The 19,605-nt window shown below is 45.0% G+C and overlaps 2 protein-coding genes across 2 annotated transcripts; both read right to left on the bottom strand.

Annotated features, from left to right (window-relative positions):
* Positions 1–2,993: 2,993 nt before the first annotated feature.
* Positions 2,994–10,154, bottom strand: taf6l (TAF6-like RNA polymerase II, p300/CBP-associated factor (PCAF)-associated factor). Its single transcript, XM_069159018.1, has 12 exons — positions 10,042–10,154; positions 9,774–9,935; positions 9,402–9,488; positions 9,146–9,296; positions 8,995–9,045; positions 8,789–8,883; positions 8,600–8,674; positions 7,155–7,375; positions 6,415–6,547; positions 6,123–6,251; positions 5,473–5,969; positions 2,994–5,354 (listed from the first exon to the last, which is right to left on the bottom strand). Exons 2-12 carry the CDS (start codon positions 9,918–9,920, stop codon positions 5,021–5,023), a joined length of 1,920 nt encoding a protein of 639 aa, XP_069015119.1. The 5' UTR covers positions 9,921–9,935; positions 10,042–10,154; the 3' UTR covers positions 2,994–5,020.
* A 1,369-nt stretch (positions 10,155–11,523) lies between these two features.
* Positions 11,524–13,368, bottom strand: cth1 (cysteine three histidine 1). Its single transcript, XM_069158804.1, has 3 exons — positions 13,360–13,368; positions 12,074–12,594; positions 11,524–12,029 (listed from the first exon to the last, which is right to left on the bottom strand). The coding sequence occupies exons 1-3, from the start codon at positions 13,366–13,368 to the stop codon at positions 11,612–11,614; spliced, it is 948 nt and encodes a 315-aa protein (XP_069014905.1). The 3' UTR covers positions 11,524–11,611.
* Between the last annotated feature and the right edge of the window lie 6,237 nt (positions 13,369–19,605).

Genomic DNA, 19,605 nt, shown 5'->3' with positions numbered 1-19,605 from the left:
CCCTATATTATGGTAATCAGATCCCCGCTGGTATCATGTGCCGCACTTCAATCTATGACCTTTGTAAATATAGCCTGGCAAAGCCAAACACCTGTGGGATGTCGATCAAAAGCAGCGAGAGGATGACAGGCAGCCAGAGCAAATACCACCGTCTTAATGGAACATCATGCTGTTCCTGAAACCATGACGCAACAGTCGACTGTTCAGTCACATGTATGACCCCTGAGCAGACTTCACCCACCAGGATATGCTGGAGAATTATACGGCTACATTTTTATAACTTTTTTCAACTTAAATGTGGCTCAGGACACAAATTACATCCTACATGATGTTTTCAAATACTTTAATTAAGTTGAATTAAAGCTTATAATGATCTCACAAACTTTTTACCCGGTTTTACCATTTCTGTTTCTCGTTGGATCGTGCTGTGCCGAGGTGGTTGACAGTAGTTGAAAGGACATTGAGGGTAATTACTCAGGTGTTCTTTGTGGTTTCTACAGCACTGCTTGGTGGTTGCTGAGTGGCTGCTCCGGTGTTCTCAGCGTTTCAATTCAATTTTGACAATTTGTTGTCAACTACGGCACACCTCTTTTCACGGCATCAGCAAAGCTAGCGGGAGAGTATGATTAAAGAGAGGGATTGGGTGCCAAATCACAACGCGAGTTATTTCAAGGCACTTAACATAGGAAAGCCCTTACAACAGACCCTTACAACACTACAAAGAGGAATCCAACTGTTCAACAGTTCTCGTGTGAGCGACAGCTGGGGAGAAATAGAACAGTTAACAGGAAAAAAAAACAACAAAAAAAAAACTTGACAGCGGGAAGGGAAAACTCCCCTTTAACAGGAAGAAACCTTGACCGGTTGGGTTGAGGGGAGAGGAAGAGACAGGTGGGGCCAGTCGTTGTAGACCAGAGACGTGCAGCTGAAGGACCGGGGATACCTGGCAGCATGAGATGTCATGGTGTCTCATTAATGCATAGAGAATGAAAGAGAGGTCGTGGAAGGTCCCACAGCAGCCTATTGGCCTATAACAGCATAATGAAGGGCTGACTCGAGGTCACCACCGGATATACTACCGAGAGGCATGTTCTAAAGTCATATACTCCAACATCTTTGGGAATGTCATTCCCTAACCAACCAAAGTTATTTGAACCCTGTTACACTGTATATACCCAAACTGTTTCACTGAATCAAGGTAGTGAAGCTGTGGGGCACAAGTTCAATAGAGCTGTTGTCATAATCAACAGTGGGTTTTTTTCTATTTCACTACCAATACAGGAATTATTCCATTGTTCGTATAAAAATATTAATTAGAGCAGCTTTATGACGTTTTGTTATTCTAACTTTATTCTTTAACCGTACTGCTCACTGTTGTCGCATGCATGTATTGCTGGTTCATATCGATCATAATTTTTGTATGAACAATAATGTACCGACGGCCCACATCACTCATTTAAAAATGTGGATTGGTGCACCTGTAAAGCCAAAATCAGGAGGGGAATAACTCAGTTGCGGTGAGCTCAAAAGCTTTAAGCCAACAGCGACTTGTGTTGATCATGTGACCTAGTAAGCAAATGCACTGAGATTTTATCCGACAAGCTGTCTCAGAGGAAGGACCGGGGACAACAGTTGGCCGTGGTATTTGACCCAGTTGTTGACCCAGCTCTGTGGAAGCTCATGTGTTTGGTGACCAGCCATCACAAGGCTGTCATGACCATCAGTGCTCTGTGTGTCTCAGAGCCACAGTGCACTGAAGCTGCTGACTAATGGAAGAGAACAACGAAGTCACTCAGTGACTCGGGCGAACGGAAAATAGCACATTTTTAAGTTTCCTATAGTCTGACCATAGAAACGAAGCATGTCTCTTTTTGTAAAAACATGTACCTTGTACCTAAATGTTAAACATTTATCCAACACTGAGTGAAGCTAAATTGTGTGTGTGCGGATTCACGACATCTTACTGTGACTCAGTCTCAGCTGGTGATATAAAGATGGGTGAATTTCAGATTTGTGGTTGTTTTTAGAGCAGTGCCACCTGAGTCCCTTGCGTACTGAGATTTCTCCAGATTATTGAATTATTGTTAAATTGGAGTACTATCTTCACTGCTGAGAGACTCTGCCTCTCTGGGGTGCTCTTTTTTTTTTTTTTTTTTTCTTTTTTTTTTAGCCAATCATGTTACTGATCTGTTGCCATTTAACCTGTTTAGTTTTAAGATGTTTCACAAGGTGTTTTTTTTTTTGTTTTTTTTTTTTAGCATTAATGCAGACGCAGGAGTTAAAAAAAAAAAAAAAAAAAAAAAAAAAAAAAAAAATCAGTATTGATGCTTGCCTGCAGGCAATTTTTTTTTATTTTTTTTTTATTTTTTTTTTTTAAACACAAACGTATTTTGAAAAGAGCTTATATAATAGGGTCACAAAAGTTGTACTTAAATTCACGACAAAAGATTTGTTAAACACAATGTCAAATAATTATAGGCTACTACTAGACAATGGCAAATGACATTGTCAGTGTATACGCTAGTCTGTGTATATATGTGTGTGTGTGTGTGTGTGTGTGTGTGTGTGTGTGTGTGTGTGTGTGTGTGTTTCGCTTGGGAGGGCTGGGAGGTGGCAGTGCCTGGCACATGCTCAGATTCATGCGTCTTATACAAACACAGCCACAGTGCGCACAACAGAGCACACAACAGGCTTCTGTTGGAGCTCCAAGTGAAGCGGTCGGGACCTCAGCTCATATTTCCTTTAAAGGTTTAATGATAAACTATCTGATCGCTGAACCGGTGATATCATTATGAGGTCTGAGAGGCGGCTGTTGGCCTGCAGCGTAACACTAAGTGTGACATCACTTGCGAGGTCACAAATCAAGATCAGTGACCTGCGCCTGACACGTATCAACAGAGTTGAGGTCAGCTATGCAGCATATTTACTGACAGGGCTGAAGTGTTTGCACGTGAGGAGCTGGGAACAGGTGAGGTGAGCGTGGCAGGCCGGAGACTGAGGACTTCTGGTGGGGAGAGGAAGAGACACAGAAAGCCATAAGACCAAAACCATGACAGAAACAAATTAAGAACACATTTATCATCGCTTTATTTTCTCATATATATATATTGCAAACCGGTAATAAGAGTAGCAAACTGCAAACAAAGCACTACTAGAAACTAATGTGAATATAAGAAATAGCAGTGTTTTGAACAAATCACTGTTTTAGACTTTGATTTTAAATTAATGAACATAATTAGGAATAATATATTCCCTTTCTTTTTATAGTTCAACCTAAACGGGGTTGTAAAAAGGCGACCGGTGCTCCGCGCTGCAGCGGTGGGCGGAGTCTCCGCCGCCAAATAGTTTTTTTTTTTAACAGCACCTAAGCCGAATTAACCTAAAAACTATTCTAAGAGTGTGGTGAGAGCGCAGCGCGCCCCGGAGAGCGTCTTGTGGGTGATGGTGAGGATGACGACAGAGTATGACGTTAGTATCCAAACAGAGAACAAAGAAATGTCTGGCTGCGGAGTTCACATTTGTTTGTAACACTTGATAAAAACTGGTCAAACCCGTCTGCTGTCCTCCTGAACTAAAAAAAAATTGTAATCATAACAGTCCATACGGCGTTTATTCTCATACGTTTCTCAAATGCGCGACACAGCAAATACCACAAATCGGACAGCTAAACTTTCATGACTGAAAAGAAGTCCGTCCTACCCGTCGTGGTCAACGTCGACCAAGTAGATTGATGGAAGTCTGCGTCGAGAACAGCCACGCCCCTGCAGTCTGCGGAGCTTTATGCTGCAGACCGTTCCCATCAACGGCAGGGGTCGTCCTGCAGGAAGGAAGCGAGGCAGCTCTTCCACCAACTTTCTCCACAGCCGTGAACACGAGGCTTCTCAGCGGAATGAGCGGAAATGCATTGGACCTGTCACAAGAGCCCCTCGCATCGACACGAGCTCGACTACGTGCAGGATTACTTGCTCTGTTTTTCTGTGCAGACTTCAACCAAATGCTCGCCAGGTTTTAAGAGTGGTTCACGGGGGGGGGGGGCGTCCGGTGGGAAACGCTCACATTTGTAGTGAAACAAAATCAATGTCACAATTACAACAATGAAATGTTTAATCTCAAATCTAGCCTCTCCAATCTAATCTCAATCTCAAAAAACAACAGCTGTGGAGTCAAGGAGTAAAAAAAATGTCCTTATGGCGGTAAATCGACTAAAGGATGAAGAGTGTCAAAGAAGCAAAAAACAACTTTGAAAAGAGATTCTTCTTTTTAATAATATCAAAAGTGTAAATTAAACAGACATTTCATAGTTTTAGCTTCTCAAATGGAAGACTTGCTGCTTTTCTCTGTTTCTTTAGCATCAACCACCTCTCCCAAGTTATTCTGTTATCAAAAAGGTTTGATTTGGCAGCAAATCTTTTCAGAATTTAAAGTGGGGTTTTTTTTGCAAGAAAAAAAAGTACTTTTTTTTTTTTTTTTTTAACTACTATCTAGTTAAATATTCATGTTATCACTTGCTATGATAATAAACATAGTGTGCATCACTGAAATATTTCAGTTCTCGTCTGGGTTTTTCATTTTTTTGAACATGAGAGCCACATTTATAAGAAAATTACTAAATGTGATGTACTTTTACAAAACAGACAGTCTTTCTATAGCATTATAGAAAAAGATAAATCTGTATAAAATAGGGGCTTTGAATGGTTTTTACATCATTAATTGAACAAATGGGTGTACAGTGTACACAAAAACAAAGTGCAGCCTTTTATGCCAAAACCCAATTACAAAAAATATTTGTAATTGGCGTGACCTGTTCTGTGAATCGTGGTCCAGTATTTAGTTTTCTGCCATTATAAAAAAGAACTACAAACAAAAAAAAACTCCTTCCAACCATCGAACTATAAAAATATCACCACAAAAGACCAATTATTGGGAGCTTAATCAGAATATTGTTATTATGGGCATGCAAAGGTCTGCAGCAGTCACCCGCCACAGGCATCCAATAAGAGTTTATATGTGACTCGGCTCTCTACAGAGGCAGATGAAGGGAGTAATGCGAACACGTCCAGCGGCGCACAGGTTTGCCCACCCGGCCGATGACGGGCAGCTTGTGGGCGTAGACGCGTGGCGGGACGACAGAAAGGGGCGGAGTTGGGGCAAAAGTGGTCTGGAAGGGGCGGCGGCCTTGGCAACGGCGGCCCATTTGGCGACCACCGATGAGAAAGGAGAATGCTGGCAGTCCGGCCTGGGGGGAGGTGAAGCGAGCTTTGGGGAAGACGTCTCGGGACAGGCCTGCCGAACGCTGGTTGGAGCGCGACGAGGAGGCTCGGGAGCGCTGCATGGACGAGGAGCGAGCCAGAGACCTGACGGGGGGGAGGGGGGGGGGGGGGGGGGGAGTGCCAGACACATTCAGTGCTACAAACACCGAACCTGATAAGTAAAAAAAAAAACAACAACAAAAACGCCACTGTTTGCTTTTACCTCCCTGATCCTGTGGCTGCCAGGCTGGGCGGCGGCGGATCCGTGCGAGGACTCCCATCCTGCCTGGGGCTGATGTTGAGGTTGGCCGTCAGCTGGGGCATCTTTCGGGTGGTGTCAGGGATGGAGGTGGGACCGGGGGGTTCCTTCCTGCCGTCAGCGAGCTGGGACTGGGTGCAGGGATGGTAGCTGCCGAACCCCGGTCCGGTGCTGAACCGGACGGCCAGGCTGTCGCCGAAGAAGGAGTAGAGCTCACAGTACATGTCGGGCAGGGGGACCGGGGTCCACTCCTCCCAGGGACAGCCGGCGCCGCCCGCCTGGAGGTGGCTGGCGATCCCGAGGGCAGCCTCCGCCAGAGGCTCCGGAGGCGGGCTGAGTCCTGGGGAGTTCACCCTGTAGCCCAGAGCTCCCATCATGGAGCCCGGCTGAGTGCCGGAGCCTCCGTCTCCTGGCTGAGACAGAGACTGGGCCTTCATCTTCAGCAGGCGCTCTACTGCCACCTGCAGACACACGGCAGAACTCCAATGATAACTTTATTACCAAAAATTGTTTCCTAAACGCTCCAGCTCTAAAAGAAAACAAACACCAAAAACAAAATGACATGGAAGCATGTTGAGTGTTTGAAGTAACTGGAGGTCACAGCAGGCACTGACCAGGATGGCTCCGTACACCTTGTGTCCATCCGCTTTGACCTGCGCGTTGGAGACCGAGTAGTCGTCCAGTACAGACTGGAGGTTGGCCCAGTAGGCGGGGAGGTGAGGGAAGAGCACTCTCTCCACAGCCTGGCAATGCGGAAACACAGGAGAGCGTGCAGATGACTACACAAACATTAGGAGCATTTGCAGGATTTAAACGAATCCATCCAGAGAGAGAGTCGGATTGGGGGTGTGTGTGTGTGTGTGTGTGTGGAGGGAGGGGGGGGGGGGGCAGAGGCGTCAAACGGACCTTCCATCCCAGAGCGTGGAGGCCCACCACGGCGCCGTAGTGGGAGCAGAGTGGTCTCACCGGGTCGGACAGAACTTTCTGCAGGGAAAGCAAGATCTGGTGGTAGAGACCGCTCACGAGATCCCCGTGAGTCCTGGAGAGAGAGAGAAGCCAAAACGAAAGCAGAGCGACTGTTGGACTCACAATCATCAATACGGACTCAAAAACAGACGGTATCAAAAACATCTCCGCCGCGTCTTTGTGAGAGCCGTCAACCCCCAAAAACCCAATAAAGACCGTGTCTGATCGCCCGGCCACCGGAATTAAATTGCTTATTATTGCTTTGTGTCTGCGGGAGTTTAAACCAGAAACTTTTTGGCTGACACTATTACACATTAAGAATTTAAGCCCTGAAGTATTCAATAATAAATAGTGATGAAAGAATTCCGACACGCCGTCCCGTTCCGTTCCCGAGAACGCGATATCTCGAGAAGGGCCTGATGTATCGACGCATGTACGTTTTTTTTTTTCGTTTGTCCCCCGCATATCATGACAATTTGCTTCAAACCGAATTGAGAGCAATCCTGAGGACCGGAGGAGGTGCACGGTCAAGTTTGGTGACATTTGGACAAAGATCTCACTTCTTACCCCTTTAAGAGTTTCTGCGTCCTACGACGGGGGTGGGGGTGAGTGGGGGGACGGGACGGGACGACAATTCGACAAACAAACCGTTTCCAAGCAACCAGCGGTGACCGGCTCACCAGAAGATGTGGCTGAGGAGCAGGGCGGCGTAGTCTCGGAGGGTCCAGTGGTCGTTGAGCGGGTTGATGGAGGCGGCCAGCGGCTCCAGGATGCAGTACATGACGCTGGAGACCAGGCTGCGCACGTACGAGCCCAGGTAGAGGTAGGGGTTCTGGACCAGGCTCTTCACCATGTGCAGGAGCCTGTTGAGCTGCTCCAGGTCGTGACTCACTGATTTCACCTGGTAAAAAAAAAAAACAACAACAAAAAAAACACCCACAGCAGAAAACACACGGATGAATGGAGCGGAGTCACACTGCTTTTTTAACTAATCCTAATCCGCAAGAAGTTTCGAATTCCTTTTGCGTTTTCATGAGATTACCTGATGTTTGCCAACAACCCACATCAAATTTGAATGACAGATATTTTGAAGGCAAACATTGTTGATTTTCTCTGTCGACATGGTTTGAGTTCAGTCGGAGGGTTTCCAAACTTTCAGACCATGTCCCAGACCGGATTTACCAAGTACCGCATATCACTGCAGATACGAACAGCATTTTTCTGATTTAACTATATAACATCTTGAGAAACATTACATTACTGTTTCAAAATCAAAGAACACCATTATTGATCAGAACGGATGGATATATGGGGTAATTCAGGATTTTCTTTTTTAAATTAGTACCTAATACTGATTAGTTTTTAATGGGCATTGTATTGCTTTTGCTGTTCGTATTGTACGATTTTGTATTTCTCTGTATTTTAGCAGTGTTAACAATGTTACTTTTACATTCTTCATCTGCGCTGGAATCCAACAAGTTGCTGTCGTCCCAAAAATAATATATTCAAATAATCGCATGACGTCTAGTCGACTAATGGATTGAACCAACAACTAGTAGTTAACAAGGAGAACCTTTAGTCAGTGTTTATCTTACTTTCTACCTTCATTATGTAAAACAGCATAAACTCTGACGATCGCCTTCACGATGCCAAACGGAGCAGGAAAATGTCCCCTATTCATTTCAGTACCCACATCAGTCAATCCGTCTCCGGTGTGCTCTGCTTTAATGATAGATATGTTTTTTTTTAAAGATGTTAAGTTTACAGGAGTGATTGTGTAGATGAAACGGCATATTGTGTTGAAAATAAGCCTCTTTTTTTTTTCAAGTGGTATATTCCCAACCTTGCAAACATAATGGGTAAAAATTAAGTATTTTCCAAACTTCATACGGACCCTGAAGCCGGGACTTGGGTGAGCTTCGGTTCCGGTATCAGCTGCCAGAATCAGACCTAATGCCTCATCAATGTTAGCTAACCCCCCCAAAAAAAAAAAAAAAATTGACAGCAGTTTTCTCACAAATCTGGGGAACGACTGCACCGGATGAGGTATTCTGTAAAGGCGGATCAAAGATATCTGAATTTGGTACTGAGAGAGTAAACGTTGGGCTGGTAGAAGAAGACTTACTCCACTGATGACATAAACAAAGTACGGCAACAGGGCAGCAATCTTGGAGTTGGACTGGAGGTCCAACAGAGCCACCTGAAACAAGAGAGGCGTGTTAGAATGAAGACGCTCGTTTGTCCACGAGAACATGTGCGCGTGTGTGTGTGTGTGTGTGTGTGTGTGTGTGTGGGCTCAACAGCAGCAGACTACCTTCATGAGATGCGGGTCCTCTCCCAGGATGGCCCGGGTGATCTGCTGGTAGTACTTCAGCAGGTCGTCCGACAGAGACTGCACTGCAGTAGGAACTGAGACAATTCAACATTGAGGTCCGACAGCTGAACTCCCCCCCCCTCCCGTGTGTGTGTGTGTGTGTGTGTGTGTGTGTGTGTGTGTGTGTGTGTGTGTGTGAGTCTCACCTGTTCCCTGCGGCTCCAGGTTGCCTTTACCATCCAGGTACGACACATTCACTGACAGGAAAACAGAAGGCGTAGTAATAAGTAAACCCGCAACCATGCGAAGACTTTCCGCAGCATAAAGGAGGCTTCGAACAGCGTGGAGAGCCCTTACCTCGCACCATGGTCTCGGCACAGCCTTTGGGAATGTTGGTGGCCAGAGCCAGCTCGACCAGGTTGACGTCCCGGTCCTCCACGCAGAAGAGTTCTCCTTCCTTCACCGATCGAAAGGGCAAAGCATCCTGGGCTCCGTAGCCACAGATGGCCTGGTGAAAACACACGGATTGTCACAGCAGACCCGAGCATGCTCACAACGTCACCGACGGGGGGGAGGGGGGGGATATATCACGGATGTGAGAGTGACAGCTCACCTCCACGTTGCTCCAGCGCAGAGCTCGGTTGAAATCCTCCACCGTCAGCTTCCTCCTCTTGGCGTGTCTCATGAACTGAGAGCTGCTCTGCTCGAGTCCAAAACAAAACGCACATATCACACCGTCAAAACCGGATGCGTGAATACCTGGCACTGAGAGACAAGACGATCAACGGATTCAAAATAACAATTAATTTAAAAGGCAGCGTCGCATAGACATTGATTATTGATAAAAAAAAAAAAAAAAAAAAAAAAAAAAAAAAAAAAGGAATATTATGTACATCGAGATGGATGATCAAATTCTATACTAAACACTATATATATATATATATATATATATATGTTGCAGGTGTTATATCCGTGCAGCACCGACCTGCGTCGCCTCCCTGAGACGGTAACACACGTCCTCAGCCAGCAGCGCGGCCACATCGTCGCCGAGCTCCACGCCTGCACTCTCGGCCATAAGTTTGACGGATTCCCGGGAAACCTCGGCGAAGCGGCGCTCCTCCCGGTCCGCCATGCTCACGGCGAAACACTGAGAAACAACAGCTGACGTTAAACGCCGTCTCTGTTCGTGGAGCTCCGGAACAACAACAACGCCACTACAGCTGGTCAAACCCTCCAAAACTGAGCTTAATTACCCGAGACTGTGTGCGTAATATCCGATCCGTTCTTTAAACAGAATAATAAAAAAAAAACGATGCTGGAAATTAAATATACCGCGGCGGAGTCTGTACAATCTCGCAGGAAGATTTCAGACACTTTTAAAAATGTAGGTGAATAAATTGAACCTAAAATTTAAAAAAAAAAAAAAACTTCTTTGGTTTCCCGGCGGATGACAAGCCGACGTTAAAGGTGCGCATGCTGCCCCCTGCTGTACCGGAGGTCATTGTTCTTCTCCGAGGTTTAATGACGTGCGGCTAAAGCACATTATAGCTGTTGGGAGTGTGGAGCAGAGTTAGACATCTCCTAACGAGAAAATATTGTAATAATACAATATTTAACTGAACACAAAATTATTCTGCTTCGCCCCGTTTCTTTAAATTATTGCAATGGATGTCGTAAAAAATATATATATATATTTTTTTTATTATTATTTAGCTCTTCCACTCTCAGCTTCCTCATTTCCCTCTAACTTCCGTCACTCTCCCGTGTACTTCAGGCAATAAAATGTTTTTTTCTGACTGCTTTATAATATTTTCTATAATGTCAAAACATTAAGTAGAAATGTTTTTTTGATATAAAAATCCATCATCCAGTAACATAACCACCTTCGACTGAAACCGAGACGAACAGAATTAACAGACCTTCTTCCTACATGGGATCATACACTTTAAAACTTTCACGAAGCTACTGCGCTGCTCGTGCAACAATCTTTTTTTTTTTTTTTCCCTAGAAAATACGTTGTAAACAAAATTAAAAAAAAATGTCCCCATCAATTTACACAAGCGGGAAGTGAGTGTGATCGATCTGTGGCTTTTAAGCGCGCGTCGCATCTCTCCCTGGTTTACTGAAATGCCATTTCCACTCAGCAGGTAACTTTCCTCGTGTCCGAATCCCATCGAATACTTTCCAACACCGTGCAATGTGGAGCGCTGCTTCGGTGTGTTGTCCCTCCGGTGCTCTTCAGTTTGGGGATCAAACAGTTTGAGTTGAAGAAATCGGAGGCACTCGAGAGGGCAATGAATTTTAAAAAGCCTTTAGTCACTCATGGCCATTAGCTCAGCAAAAAAAAAAAAAGAAAAAAGAAGGGCTGGTACAATAGCTGCCTTCAAACCAGATCTTGGTTTTGTTCTTATTTATTTTTAATGCTGCAGTGTTCTGCGGCGGCGGCGCGGCTGACAACACAAACTTGTGCCGTTCGCAGGAGTGTGAACGATAAACACAACATCAAGAGTAAAGTTTAAAATGTGTTTATTCGGTGTCGAGGTAGGACATGTTACCCAGGTCATTTATGTACAATAAGTTTAAAAAAATTGAATTACACACACACACGCGCGCGCGCGCAGCTACACCTTTAGGAGAGAGATGCTTCACGAAGATCCAGGATAAGACAGTTCGTGGTCTGTGTAACCTGCAGACGGGCTCGCGAGTCAAACGACCTCACTTTTAAAAAAAAAATATATATATATAAAGCACCGGGGTTAAAAAGAATAAGAATAATAAAACGATAAGCTTTTTGACGCTGGTTTTGACTTTGGCCTCGTCCCGTCAGAGCCCTCTGTTGACCCAGATCTCCTGGGCTTTGGTGCTCTCCAGCTGCTGCAGGTGGAGGGCGAGCGGCAGCAGCAGGTCGCTCAAGTGCTGGCCGGAGAAGGCGAAGGCGTTGCGGGCCGTGGCCTCTGCGGACGGGGTGACGAGAGGGGAGGAGGTCAACGGGGGAGAGGAGGAGGTCGAGGAGTCCGGCGAGGCGGAAGGGAAGGGGGAGGCGGGCGAGGGCAACCCCGAGCTGCCGGGGCACTTCTGAGGGCGGAGGGGCCCTCCTCCGCTCGGGCGCGAGGTTTTGATCCTGCTGGGGAGACCGTGGTGGAAGCGGCAGCGCGTGCCGTACAGGCAGAAACCGAAGGAGCTGAACGTGCGGCAGAGGCCTCCGCGAGGCTTCCACGGGTCGGGGTCGGGGTCGGGGGTCGCGTCGGGGGGCGGCGGGGAGAGGAGGAGGCGGCGGCGTCTTCTCAGCGAGATCCGGCAAACTGGGGCCCCCCCCCGCTCGCGCCCCGGCCCTCCACGTGCAGGAAGTTGCAGCGGTTGCCGAAGGGACAGACGCCGAAAGAGCGGAAGGTGCGGCACGGGACGTTCCGGCGGCGGCGGAGGACGGGGCGCTGCTCCCTGGGGTTGTGGACGAACAGGCAGCGGTTGCCGAAGTAGCAGTTGCCGGTCGTGTGGTAGCTGCGACACAACTCCGTCTTGTACTTCGGGTGGCGGAAGGGAATGTGGAGTTCGTGGAGGCCGTGGGCGAACTGGCAGCGCTCGGTGTACTTGCAGAAACCGACGGTGGAGTAGCTGGTGCACAGCTCGGTCTTGTAGCGGGTGGAGCAGACCCAGGGGAGGAGGGGAGGGAAGAAGGACTCCACCAGGGGCAGCCGGGCCTCGGGCGGGCTTCCGCCGCCGTCTCCATCCAACTCCTCGCTGGACAGCAGGTTGTCCACCAGCTCCTCGGCGTGGTGAGACGGCAGGAACAAGTCATCACTAGCGGTCTGAAGAAAGACAGAAAAAGTCAATATTAGTTCATCGAGTTATTAAAAGCCCCGCCCTAGGTTTTCAAACTTTAATGGAGTTAATTTCAGACTCTGAAAAGCTGCAATATTTTGTATTCATACGCACTTCAATAGAGGTCTACGACTGTAATCAGATTTCACAGGCTTGCAAATTTAGGAGGAAAAAAAAAAAGACCTTCAGCTACAGCTTTTTTTTTTTAGATATAAAATCAGACAAGGAGCGAGTTGACCAGATAACATTTGACATTTTCTTGATAAATGGCATTATATTTAATGAACAGTGCAATTTTAATAATGTCAACTCAACCACTTAACGCACCAACCGTTGCAAACCCTCCACCCAGTTCGTACACATCATGCATCAGAGGAAGCTCTTGGGTTTATACTTCAAAACACAGCAATTCTGCACAATCCCTAAAGATTCCTGGAATCAATTGGGGAAAAAAAATAAAATATATATATCCATCCTCTGAATGCAAATTAAACAAAACAACTGTCTAAATAACAAAATGTCATTAAATGTGTGTGTTTTTTTTCCCTCATCGTTTTGCCATCACGGCTGGAACACCAGGTATTCTGGAAGCACATTCATAACACTACAAAAAAAATATATTCTGAATACTATTTTAAATGTTTTTCAAACAGCTCGTCCAAGTTACTGACGTTAGTTAGTTTGGCGTGAACCGATTCACGGAAGCGCATTTGGATACGCGGAACCTGCAGATGGGGTTTGAGCAGACTCACCTCCAACATGGCCGGGAACCGGAGAGGTGCTCGTGGCGGATCGGGAGTAAGACACAGAAAGCCCGCTTTAGAGTCCCGGTGAAAACCGGCGCGTCGGTAGAACGGAGAGACCGAGACGCTTTGCTTGCTGCTGTTACGGAGTCACAAAAGCAAAGACGGGCGCGCGTGTCTTTCTTTTTTAAAACCGGCGGCGTGCTCCCGCCGTCCAGATCAAACGAGCATCAGGTGCGCTCGCGCTCAACGTCTTGTTTGGGCTTCTCGAGCGACCAATCGCGTCCACGTGCGCTGGGAGGGGGCGGGGCGGGGTGAGGGGGTTGGGGGGGGGGGGGGTGCGCTTTCCGGTCCACGTATTAACATAATTAGAATGCGTGCGTGTATTTAGTATTAGTTGTGATTAATAAAAAAAATAAACTGTTAAATGAGTTAAATGTGAACCAACCGGGTAGCAGGATATAAGTGTTTAAGGCCATTTTTTTTTTTTTTTTTTTAATGGTCTTTTATTGTATTTGAATTTATGTTTACTGCCTAATGACTGAGAAGTTCATTGGCCAGCCACTTAATAGTCGTTCATTAACGGCTCAGTCAACATCCTCAGGCAGGTTTGTGGAAATTAACACCTCGGCGCGAAACCTGTCAAAACAAACTTTTTAATTAAACGCCGTCTGAATACGGTTGAATACAAATAAGACAGCCCCAGTAAACATTTCCTCTGGCTCGGCCCGATCTTTGTTTAGGCTCGTTTCAGTCAAACCGCAGGTAGAAACAAACACATCCAGGATTCATTTACTCACATTAAAATGTTTGTTTAAGAAAAAAAAAAAAAGTTTGTTCAGTTGTTTTTCTACTTTAAATCACAAGAACAACACATTTTTTTTAAAAATAAAGGTAAAAATAAATATTTACTCGATTGCGAAGATACCTGTGAGATTGCTGCGTGTTTTCCTTCAGAAAACTGGGACCTCATTATAACCCGCTAAGGGGCCACGGGGCAAACAGTTTTTGTTGTTGACCCCCGTTATGCATAGCAGTTCCATGATTTGTATTTATATGCATAAACTAAGAGCTGGAAAAAAAAAAGCAAAACTACAAGAAAAAGCTAAAAAAAAAACATACAGCTTCTCAACTGGAACTATTTGCCAGTTTCCCTGTTTTCCTTTTCATTTTAATATATTTTCTTACATATTAAAAAAAAAAAAAAAATCTGTCTAGTATTACAGAAATTAAGTGTCAGATGGATAATGAAAATACATTGTCTTTGCAGCCTCAGTTCTCCAATGGTGCAATGATAGAACCTCACTTGAGATTTTCTCAGGAAAATTGAAGTATTTTGATAAAACAAAACTTTACAACAAAAAAGGTCTAAAAAAAAACACCTAGATTTTCATACACGACTTTGGCCCCGAGATGGAGGACGAGTGGCGCAAATAAACGTGCAATAAAACTGTGTTTAGGGGCCCCTGAAGATCTGTGGCCCCCGCCTCTTTCAGATTGGAGCCGCAGCCGGTGAAACACAGGGTCGACACCTCAGCCTGCTGTTTCCTCTCGTGGCCTTTTTAACTTGAGATAGTTTCACACCATATAGTTTCCATTTGCTCTACCAGACTATTCAGAGCCAAAAGTTCACATGCTGTGAATTCTGAAACTAAAGTACTCAATGGAAAACAAATAAAACTACCAAAAAGGAAAGTACCACCATCAGAATTCTCTCTACAGAGCTTCTTTTTTTTTTTTTTTCCGTGTGCCTCTTTTAGTTAATTGTTTTCTGGCCTGCAGATTCTACTCTCATAAACTCAGCTGCTTTCAGCGAGAGAGCTCTAATAAATAATAAACCAAACAACAGTTGGTTGCACTTATACTTTTATGATTTGTGTTTTCGCTGCAGACCGGCCTTACATGTAATTACACATACGGGGCGCGGATACCCTTTTGATGACACCTTACGTGGAGACATTTTAGAGGATATGCATTAATAAAATCGCAAGATGATTTCATTTAGTATCTCATCAGAAATAAATGGAAAAAAAAAATGTTTTTTACGCCAGTTTGACCAACGCTGTGGAAACTGCAACTGATCAGATGTCAGTTTTCAAATTTCTTCGACATGTCTGGTTGAACAGAGACGGGGCTCTAACGGGACACTCTTGGACACATATTTCCATGTTTCCATTTGCAATAAAGCCTTCAGGTTTGATTGAAGTCTGTAACTATGGTAATATGCTTCAGCCTTACAGTTTATTTCTGAACACAGTGAAATGAACTCTGTTAACGCTGGGTCTGAGAAATTGTCTATTATTAGAGGGTGCGTTTGGAGAAATCGCTTTTTGCCTTCATAATAATTAATAATGATTACTTTAATGATAATCAATAATTTAAGAATATCTGTATTTATCCATGGAATTAGTCAGGCACTGCAATCAGTGATCATTAACTGTAATTTCTGCATTTAATATCTGAAAAATTACACAAAACACGCTCTGTGTTGGTGAAATGACATAACTCAAGTCAATTAGGCCTCGGACAGATTAGATTTAAAAAAAAAAAAAGAAAGTTTATGCTGATATTGTGCCATAAAATGAGGTCAGCACCATTGTGCAGGTATGAAGCAGCTGACTCGACAAAAAAAAGGACCGAACAGTACAACCCGAAATCTTAGTTTCATTTCCAGGTGCAGAGCATCTCCTGGACATTTTAGAGCTGATGTTACTGCTTATGCCAAGGAAGAAAAATATGCAAGACCTTGGTAACTAAATTCAAGACTTTTCAAAACCTACTGAAGCCTTCTTTTTATTTTTAGCTTTATGATTTTCAAGAGTGAAATGTAGTTCATGTAGCAGAAGTAAAAATTCTAAATTGGAAAAACTTGAAAGGTCAATCTTCAGAACAGCTACAACACCGGACTACAAATCTGATTCAACTTTGTTGCTTGGAATTGATTTGTCTCGAGAGTTGGGAGACTTTGAAGGCCAATAGAGCTGACTGACAATCAAGTATGTGTTGCTGAGCAACAAACTCCAAAATATGGATGCGTCACATACATTATTAACCCGACGGCACACATCTATACAATCGGCTTAAAGTTAAATTCACCAAATCAACAGAAGTCCAAATGAAAAAAAATAAAACTCTCAATGTTCTGGTGCTGATTTTTTTTTAGACAGAAACATGTTTTATCATTAAAATTGTGATGTCACAGTGAAATTGACCTTTTGGATATAAAATACCATCACCTTACCATTTTATCCAATCAGGCAATAGTGGGACATTTTGTCAAAATTACATAATAAATTGTTGAGTTGTGGCCAAGAGCGTGTTTTTGTGAGGTCGAAGTGACCTTTGAGCAGAAAAAAAAAATCTGTTCAGTTCCTCTTTCAAAATCCAAGAAAACCTTTGTGCTAATTTGAAAGAAATTTCCTTTAAAAGCTTTTGCTTCACGAGGACGGGAAGACTGTGAGGTCACAGTTGACCTTTGAGGTAACCCCCCCCCCCCCCCCAATGTGTTCTGGAGATCTTGTTCACAGGTCATGTGCATACCAACGGATGGACGGACCACACCAAAAGGCCGTGAAAGAGCGCGCTGCGCTCCTATTGGTCACAAACACGAGACGGAAGTTGCCATAGGAAGGGAGAGACGGTGAAAACACGGTGACAGGTGACCGTTGCCCCGACGATCCACTGAACAGGATAAAAAAAAAACCCCATCTGGAGTTGCTCCTCGTGCCCCATATTTGTTTTTAATGTTTTTTTTGGGGGGTTAATGTTGTAGTTTGAACCCCGCTGAAGTCTGACATACAGCTTCTTCCGTGGTAACAATGCGGTGAACACAGAGAAACAGTCGAGAGAGGGCCTGTGTCTGACCACAAAGAAAAAAAAAAATCTTTATTTATTTTCTTATCAAGATACATTAAATGATACAGAGACATGGGAATAAAAAACACTTGAGAAATTTTTTTTTCAATTGTAGCGTGTTCGTCTCCATCATACAAAAGTCAGCACCCAGTCCCTTTTGAACGTCGCCCCTTCCCCCTCCCCCCCCCCCCCTCCCTCCGGTTGGACCGACCAGCCAACCCCGCCCCCCCCCCCCCCACTGAAGGAGAGATGTTTCACGTGTTCGGCAGCCTATTGGAACCATCTCCACGACGATGGAGCAGAATTATTACACATTTCAGATGTAAAAAAAAAAAAAAAAAAAGTTTCCAATACGCCACGTTCCCATTTTCTTTACACACATTAGTATTTGCTACAAACTCAACACTTCAATTTCTTTTTCTTTTTTTTTTTGAGAAACATTACAGAGCCCACATTGGGACCGAACTTGCTTATAAAACCAGTGCAACCCCGTTGCTGCCGTGGGGATTCACAGGATTTATAATTATCCAATTAACAACTCACTTTTGTACTTACCCTTCGATAAATGGTACAAACGGGGGGAGGGGGGGAAGGGGGACAAAAATAAACAAAAAAAAAAAACAAACAAATGAAAGCACGAGTTGAGACGGTGGAAAAAGCTCCTTTCACAATGTCATCGTATCCAATCACAATCCAAAAACGTGTTTATTTTGTTCTGCTCCGTCACACATTTACAGAAGAGGATTAAGGCCGCACGAATTCAGAGAGGATCAACATTTGGAGAGCGAGTAAGACGTTTTGACTTTTTAGTTTAGGAACAAAACGATCGGCCCCAATTCTCTTCCGTACGTTTACATACCGCCGCTTTATTCGACAAAACTTTTCCTCAACCGACCGGTGACACAAACGGTCAGATTCATTCAAACCAACCCAACAGTTCGTTGTCAGAAATGCAGTGACTTCAGTATAACAGGTTCAAAGTGTCCGTTCATAATCTCTTATCTTTTTTTTTTTTTCATTTTTTTTTTTTTCATCCACCTCCACATTATGGCTCATTTTGGTCTCTTGCGGACCCGAAACAGAACCTCGACGCCAAAAACGCATACGACTTCCCACTAAACCCCCGATCGCTGAGAAAATGAGCGCGTTCTCCTCCCGTTTCCAGACGGAGATCTCTCTCTTCCGAACAGGCTGAAAAGCGGCTCTGACAAAGCACCGAGGAAGTCCGACGGCGGAGGACTACGGGCGACCCGACTGCCACGTTCTTATTTCTCACGGTGACCCGACATGAAGGCAGAGACGAAAATGCTTCTTTTTTTTTTTTTTTTTTTTTTTTTTTTAATTCGAGCACAGAAAACAAAAAGAAAATCTGGAGAGTTGAATCTGGTGACTGTAAAGTCTGGATTAAGTTCAGGCAGTGACACGTCTGGAACATTTTTCCACCCGTTTGGTTAAAAATTCTTGAGTGTTTGAGAGCAGTTGATGAACTCTGTAAGGTCTGAGGAGGGGGGGGGGGGGGGGGGGGGGGGCCCGTTTGCGACGACGCCGGAGCCCGAAAAAGCTTTTTGCATAGGGGATGCAACCTGATCGGATACGAAATGAACAATGCGACCCGCCGAAACTAAAAGAGGTGCAGCTTTCGACGGCGACGAGCTTTCGGCGCCGGTTGGTTTCTTGCCGACACGACGTCCTGGCCTCGCTTCGTCTACGTTTTTGTTTCTGCAAATCGCACGTTTTTTTTTTTTTTTGTCCCTCTCAAACCCGTGAAGATGAGTCGCGACACGGCGGGACGCGTTAACGGCTCGACCGGCGAAAAAAAAAAAGGGGGGGGGGGGGGGTCGGGCTCCTGATGAGGTGACGCGGTCTCAAAGGAAGCTAAAGATTGCGGTAAATGGAATAACTGCTTCCGGGGGGAGAACGACGCGGCGCCGTCTCCCCCCCCCGGCTCGACCTCTGGCCCCTCGTCCACGGCCGGGCCAGACTCGAGGAGCGGAGACGGAAATCTTCATATCAAATTAAAGTGGACCTTCGGCCTGCTACAGCTGTCCCGCTCGGTCTTCTACCGGGGGCGTCACCCCCTTCAATTATGCATATATTTACACAAAGATAAGAGACGTGGAAGGAGAAAAAAAAAACAAAGTGTGCTTTTGTCACAATTGTTTCGGGATGAGAAATATCTTGATTTAAATGACACATTTAAAAACAAGTGGCTTTAAAAAGGGAGCAAAGAAATGTAGGATTTGGAATAAAAACACTACAAAGCCCAAGGTGTGTCTGTGTGTGTGTGTGTGTGTGTGTGTGTGTCGGCTTGTTCAATAACATGGAAATGTACAGTCATCTAAGTGCTTGTGTGTGCGTGTGTGCGTACGTGTGTGTGTATGTCTTGGACATGTCAACATT

The sequence above is a fragment of the Embiotoca jacksoni genome, unplaced genomic scaffold (assembly GCF_022577435.1).
Source record: "Embiotoca jacksoni isolate LCO1_2020_lvr unplaced genomic scaffold, fEmbJac1.0.p SCAF_24, whole genome shotgun sequence".
NCBI classification, from domain to species: Eukaryota; Metazoa; Chordata; class Actinopteri; family Embiotocidae; genus Embiotoca; species Embiotoca jacksoni.
Note: the sequence above shows the minus strand (reverse complement) of the source record. Positions and strands in the feature narration are given on the sequence as shown.